The sequence below is a fragment of the Phoca vitulina genome, unplaced genomic scaffold, assembly GCF_004348235.1.
Source record: "Phoca vitulina isolate PV1807 unplaced genomic scaffold, GSC_HSeal_1.0 scaffold13, whole genome shotgun sequence".
Lineage (NCBI taxonomy): Eukaryota > Metazoa > Chordata > Mammalia > Carnivora > Phocidae > Phoca > Phoca vitulina.
In genome coordinates, this window is record NW_022589716.1 from 45261918 (window position 1) to 45269038 (window position 7121).

A 7121-nucleotide genomic window follows, 5' to 3' on the forward strand; every position below is an offset into this window, starting at 1 on the left:
CTTGGGCGCCTGGGTGGCTCAGTTGGTTAAGCGACTGCCTTCGGCTCAGGTCATGATCCTGGAGTCCCGGGATCGAGTCCCACATCAGGCTCCCTGCTCAGCAGGGAGTCTGCTTCTCCCTCTGACCCTCCTCCCTCTCATGCTCTCTCTCATTCTCTCTCTCGCAAATAAATAAAATCTTAAAAAAAAAAAATAAAAAATAAAAAAAAATTAACATTCTTAAAGCTAGCAGTGGGTGGGCTGAGTTTAAACTGTGTTTGTGCTGTTGCCACATGGGGGCACACCATCCCAGTTGATAAACTAAAGCATCTGCTGTAACCCCAACAGTCTGTGGATCAGAACTCATGGTTAGAGGGACAAATGCCACCCTTCTTCCCCTTCCTTGGTTCCTCCCTCCGTTCCTTTCTTCCTTTCTTTTTTCATCTTTATTCTTTCTACTGTCACCATAATTAAAATATACAGCCTCTAACAATATCATCTGAGTTTTATTTGGCAGCGCCCAGACTTGGTGCTAAAAATGTGCCCCCATCAGACCCATCAGACACGAAGGTGAGAAAACACTGTAAAGAACTGAAGACCAGACATCAACCATGATACCCTGCATTCTTAATATAGAAGAGTGCTTGCTACGCAATATTAGAATATAATGGTGCGATTGTAGACTTAGGTGCCCTGGGTGGGTGCTGGCTGAGAACTGGGAAGGCTCTCTCCCAGAGACCAGCCCTCAGCCCACCTGAAGGCCAAAGAAATGCCAGCCATCCGACTCTCTCCTCACTCCCAGAACCCCAAAACATCATAAACACGGGTCAAATGAACCCTAGCCCTCCCTGCTTCTATTGATGGTACCCATTTCATGCTTGAGGCTCTACCTGAAAATGAGAGATCAAATGGCTCTCAACACCCCTACTCCAACCTCTACCAACTCCATGCCACCTTCCACCTGGCACAGTGCCCCCACCCGGGACTGCCCTGGCTTCCTCCCATCAGCTTCCAGTCCCCACTGTCCCCCACCCCCACCAAATGGGCTTGCTGGAAGGGCTCTGATGAGGCCACTCCCTGGCTCAAACTTCAGTGATAAGCCCCAGACCCTCTGGAACACCCTGTTCCACCTTACTCCTCCAACATCATCTGTTCAACCCCCCTCCTTTTCCCCAGACCCTCCAACTTGCCAGTTTTCACAGAATCCTCCATGGCCTAGCCAGAGGGACCGATGGGGATCAGCCGTGCTCTCCCTGCCTGCCACTAGTCTCCCTGGGGACCCGTCTGCTCATTAGTCAAGTACTGCCTGCCCCGTTAGGGAAGGCCTGATGTACCCAGATGGGTTCCTGCTGTCACCGCTTCACAGTTCCTGTGAGCAGGGGCTGAGACACCCCCACGCCATCCTGTCTTGGGGCTTTGGGAGGAGGCAGTGGGATGCTGATGTCTCTTCTCCAGTTCAGTTGTTAGCGGATGGGGTGGGGTGGAACTGGGGCAGTCTGCGGCAACATAACCAGCATTTTGCTTCCCCGTGACAGGCTTGTCCCTCTCATCGCTGCCCAAGGTATCCAGGGTCAGAGGAGAACGATGTTAATCTCTTCCTTGTTTATACATTGCTCAAGAGCAGGAACACAAGTGTCAGGGGGGCAGAGTGCAGGCAGGGGGAGGAAGGCCGGCCTGAGCCCTGGGTGGAGCTGGTCTGATGAATCTTAAAGCAAAACAAGAAGACTGATGTTTTACTCACAGGAAAACCAGTGAGGTGAGCAAAGGAGAGGGGAGTCTATGGAAATTTATCTATGGAAAGTAGCCTTTTTGGAAACTTTGGGCAGAGCCAAAGCTAATATAAACCATGAAACAGATTTTGTCAACAAACTCAAGCCTCCCAAGACTGGTTCCTTTGCCTCTGAGCAATGAACTGGGCCAAGGGAACCACATCCCCACTACTGGTGACACCTGCCAAGCCGATTCCTCTTCTGTTCCAGGCCTGGAATGGGAGCCCTGCAGAGACGTTCCCTCTGGGGCCCCTGGCAGGCAGGCAGGCAAGCAGTCAGGGCCTCCAGGACAGGAAGAAACCTGGGGTTGGGTCCCTCTCTGCCAAGGACACCTGTAGGACATGGTGCTAGGTGCTTTTCCACCAGCTTCGGTTTCCTCAGATGGGGGACGCTAATTCCTGTCCTGCCTGCGACCCGGCAAGCCACTGCAAGATCCCAGCTGGGAGAGGCTTTGTACACTGCAGGGATTCTAACACTGTCCCAGAGGTTAGAATCCTGGTAATTCCACTGACTGAATGATGAAGGCCTGGAGCCTGGGCCTTCCAGAGGGGCCACGCTCCAGGCACTTCCCATCACCTTTTCCAGGGAGAAGAAATGCCTGTGGTTTGAATTTCCTGCTGTCCTTGAATGCAGGGCAGCCCCCAAGCCTGCATGTGCCCCTTGGAAGAAAAACCCCTAAGTGGGTGGTCTGAGCCGGGCCACCACATGCCCCCACAGAGGCTGTGATGAGGGTCCTCTCTTGCCTCTGCCCACACCGTGGTGCTGCCTGACCCTGGGACAAAGTCCTGGGCTTTAAAACAGGGAAACTGAGGCCAGGGGCCTAGGTCCCAGAGCTGAGCCTGGCCCTGCCCCTCCCTTAGGGGCTCCCAAAGCTGCAACCCCGCCTCCCCCCTGCTCCCTGCACACATTCACCCAGGGGCTCAGCTGAGGAGGCACCGCGCCAGCCCTTCCTTCAGGGAAGCCAGGATGCAGGGTGGCCCCACCCCAGTCACATCTCCTCTCCTCACCCTCTTGTCACCTTTCCCACGCGGCCACTCCCCACTCCCCACGCCAGCCAGCCTCCAGCTGCCCTGGCTCCTGCCTCCACATCCGGCTCCACACCGGCTGACCGGCTTCCTAAAGCAGGTCACACGCTGACCGGGTCACCCCCTTGCTTGGCTCTGCCCGGCTCCCTGCTGCCCTCAGGCTCCCTCAAGGGGCCCGTCAGCGCCGTCCACGGCCTGGCCACGCTCTCCCCTGACACTCGCCACCCCCAGCCACACGGGGCTCTGCGTTCCCTGACCCGCCGCTCCCCTGACAGGCAGACCCCCAGACCCACCCGAAGGGCCCAGCTCCCCGCTGTGTCCTGGGCTTCTCCAAGCAGGGCCCCCTGTTGACACACAGTCCGAGTTGGGGCCCGGCCCCAAAGGACAACCACCTGGTCCTGACGCTGACTCCCAGACGCTCCCAGGAGCCCTCCAGAGTGTGTGGAGCCCCCCCACACACACACATACACACAGCCCCAGAGACTGCTGTGTCCCATCTCTGCTGTCGGCTCCTGTTCTTCTGGAAAGAACAGACCCCGCCCAGAGGACAGGCTTGGCCCCGACCGGGGCTTCCTGGGCATCCGTGTGTGCTCTGACCCAGGCCACTCGGGGCTGTGGTGAGGATAGCGCTGCCCGCCCACCTCAGCTCTCAGCTCTGAGAGGGAGCCCGGGACGGGTCCCATCCCTCCCACACCCGGGCTGTGTGCTTCAGGCCTCTGTCCCCAGCGGTGACTCTGCACCTGGCATCCCGAGGTGACCGTCGCCTCAGTATGGTTCCCAGGGAACAAGCTGCAGACATAGAGGTTGCCCTTTCATATAAAAAATCTTTAATAAAAATAGCTCTCTTCAGAACGAGTCATAAAACAGAAGTATCAAACTGAAATTCCTGCCACCTGGGCAGGAGGGAATGAGGCAGGCTGAGTGGGCCATGGAGAACTTGGAGTAGTACCCGACCCAAAAGGAACAGCTCGGGCTGGCGGCTGACAACGTGGGACTGTGGGCCCAGGGTTGACACATTTTCTCATTTTTCAAGAGGAAGTAGCAATATGTCTTTTTAGGAAAAACTGCCATCTTTTTAATGGTAGTCATAAGTTGACCTCCCTCCCCAGCGAATGACAGTAGAAAGCTAAGTAAAACAAAGGCAGCCTGTTTTACACAATCTAGATAAAAATAAATGGGTTCCTACAATAGCAAACATTTGTACAAAAGTGACAGCTGAGGGTTCAGCATAGACAGCCTGCCGGGGAGGCACAGCAGCCTGTCCCTTCAGATCAGGAGAGGGGGTTAGAAAAGGTAGGGGAAGTAGCAGGAAGACTCGCAGCACGAGCCAGCCCGTCTGCAATCCCAGGACAGCAGAGTCCAGTGGGCTCACCAAGGGCCAGCGGGGGATGACGGCCTCCCGGCAGATTTCCAGACCCCGAGCACGTCCCAGCTCAGCCCTAGTAGCCCAGAAGTCTTTTGGCCTCTTCGCTCTGGGCCTGCAGGGTCTCACTAGCATACTTCTGGAGGAGTTCCATCTTCTTCCTCCGCACAAGGGCCTCCTCAATCTGTGGATGGCAAGAAGAAAGGGCTCATGCTTTACTCCTCAGCGAGGCCCTCCCTGCCCTGCCAGAACCCAGCCAGGAGGGAGTTCCCGGGACAGAGACCATCAAGGAGCCAAAACCCAGAGGCATCTCCCAGAGCCCCACTCTTCCCCACTGGAAGTGTGCGAACAACCGTGTCTCAGTATCCCCTAACGCAGACAAGATCCTGCCTCCCCCGGATTCCACACCCTATTGTGAGCAGAGCGACCAGGCGCACGCGGTCGGGGTCAGAGCTGCCCTAAGGGATAGGAAGGACGAGGAAAACCCACTCCCCCACTCTGTGCAGTCTCCTTTAGAGGAGAGGCCCCTGGCGCTGGGGAAGCCCCACAGGCAAGGGCAGCTCCCCGCCTCTGTCCTACCTCTTGCTGGGATGGCACTGGGACGTGGGCGATGAACTTCTGCTGCCCGTCTTCACCTCCTTTCTCCTGGCTGCCTTCCTCGTCAGACTACAAACAGAACCACCAAAAAGTCAGTGAGCAGGAGCCCATTAAACACAGGCTGGGACCACTACAAAAATGCACAACTATGCAGCTGTTTAAAAGGAAAAAACAAAAGGAATGAGGAAGTTCAGTGATCAGAAAGATGCACCATTAACTATTTAAAAAGCAACAAAGCACTGTGTAAATTATGCCACCTTTTGTCTGAGGAAAGAAAATAAGAATAGAAACTAGCGAGAGCCGTGAGAACCAGGTACATCTCTGCACCTAGAGAACTAGAGAACCTTTGCTGATCTTTATGTATTTTTGTGGCTTTTGAACCTTGTAAATGTTATCTATTTTGTTTAATTAAGATTTTAAAATGTACCACATACAGAAAAAAGATCAACTCAGAGTCTGCACGTGAGTCAAAAGAGATTACTTATTACCTAAGGAAATACTGTGGCTTTGGAAACCTGAAGAGAGGACTCCTATGAGGCGCCGGATGCCCTGCACCAACCTCTCGGCACACCCGCTGCCCAGTGGAGCCGGCTGGAGACCCTTCAGTGGAATGTCTCGGATGCTGCTGGTAGGAGTGCAAACCGGGCCCAGCACTTTGGGAAACAGTTTAGCTGTTATCTACTGAAGCCCAGCACAAGCCTCCCCTATGACCTGATAATTCCACTCCTCCGTGTACACGCAACATAAACGGCTGCCTATGAACAAGAAAGGCCACAGCAGCCTTATTTGGTATAGCCCCAAACTGGATGCTAAACAGACACCCACGATCATTAGACACCAAGGAGTATGCATGATTCTACCAACTGACGTCAAGTTCAGAAGCAGGTAAGAGCTTAAGAGTTATGAGAGGTCAGAAGAGTAACACCCAGGAGGGCAGGAGCAAGCTTCTAGGGTGCTGGTCATGGTCACGTTCCATTTCTTCACCTGGTATTGGCTCCATGGGGTTGTTTGCCTTGTGAAAATGCACCGACCTGCCCACTTACCACTTGCATACTTCTCTCTATATGGAATACTACTCAGCAATAAAAAGGAATGAACTCTTGAATGCAACAACTCCGATGGATCTCAAGGGCATTGTGCTGAGTGTAGGGACCATCCCCAAAGGTGACATAAGGTATGATTTCACTTATGAAACATTCTCAAAATGACAGAATTACAGAGACAGAGAACAGACTGGAGTTTGCCGGGGTGAGGGATGGGGGAAGGAGGGAGGTGTGACTGTGAGGGAGCAGCGCATGGAGGGAACAGCTCCGTATCTTGATTGAAATGGAGATAACAGGGGCGCTTGGGTGGCGCAGTCAGTTAAGTGGCCAACTCCTGGTTTCAGCTCAGGTCATGATCTCAGGGTCGTGGGATCAAGCCCCACGTCAGGCTCCATGCTGAGCGCAGAGTCTGCTTAAGACTCTCTCTCCCTCTGCCCCTCCCCACCACATGCACTCTCTCTAATAAAGAAATCTTTAAAAAAAGAAAGAAACAAACAAACAAATGGTGGTTACACAAATCTACACATGATAAAAGACACTGAACTCTATACACTCATTACACCAACTCCGTTTCCTAGTGTGGATATTGTACTATAACTCTGGAAAATGTAACCATTGGGGAAAACTGGGTGAAGGATACACAGGACCCTCTGTACTACCTTTACAACTTCCTGTAAATTATTTCAAATTTTAAAAAAGACCCACAACCACCTCTGGTGGCTTGCCATTGCTCTCCGGATAAAGGCAAAGCCTCCTCCCAGTGGAGCTGGGGCGCTTGTCCTGCCTTGCCCCTCTCTCCCGCCTCCTCTCCTCTCCCCACCAGCAGCCCACACTGTGCTTCAGCCACACTGGCCTGTCCTCTGTCCCTCACACTCCCACGGCATCTCTCAGTACATGCTGCTCCCCTCTGCCTGGAACACTCTTCCCTCACCGCCTCTCACTTGGTTAACTTCTCCTGATCTTCCAGGCCTCAGCTGAACGGTCAATTCCCCAGGAAAGGCTTCACAGGCTCTCCCCACACCGTGTCACTATCTCAGAGCTACTGTGACAGCCACTGTTTTCCATCGACTCTACCCACTGGGCTGTCTCCCCACTGACTTTAAGCTATAAGCAGAGCTTGTTTACTGCTGTGCCCCTGGCATGGGCCTGGCTCACAGTAGCCACTAATTAGGCAAACAGCTGCTGAAAGAGCAAATGAATATTTGCAGCTAAAGAAGACCTTCCTAGGTAAGGGTGCCTGGGTGGCTCAGTTGGTTAAGCATCCGACTCTCGATCTCAGCTCAGGTTTTCATCTCAGGGTCTTGAGTTCAAGCCCTCACTGGGCTCCACTCAGGGAAAAAAAAAA

General features: G+C 53.6%; 1 protein-coding gene across 1 annotated transcript in view; it reads right to left on the minus strand.

Moving 5' to 3' along the window:
• Positions 1 to 3577: 3577 nt before the first annotated feature.
• Positions 3578 to 7121, minus strand: part of ISY1 (ISY1 splicing factor homolog) — a 25837-nt gene continuing 22293 nt past the window's right edge. Inside the window, exons 10-11 of the mRNA XM_032412026.1 lie at positions 4716 to 4802; positions 3578 to 4320 (exon numbers count right to left, since the gene is read on the minus strand). Of these exons, the coding sequence (XP_032267917.1) occupies positions 4213 to 4320; positions 4716 to 4802 (195 nt within the window). The 3' untranslated portion in view covers positions 3578 to 4212. The remainder of the gene's footprint in view (positions 4321 to 4715; positions 4803 to 7121) is intronic.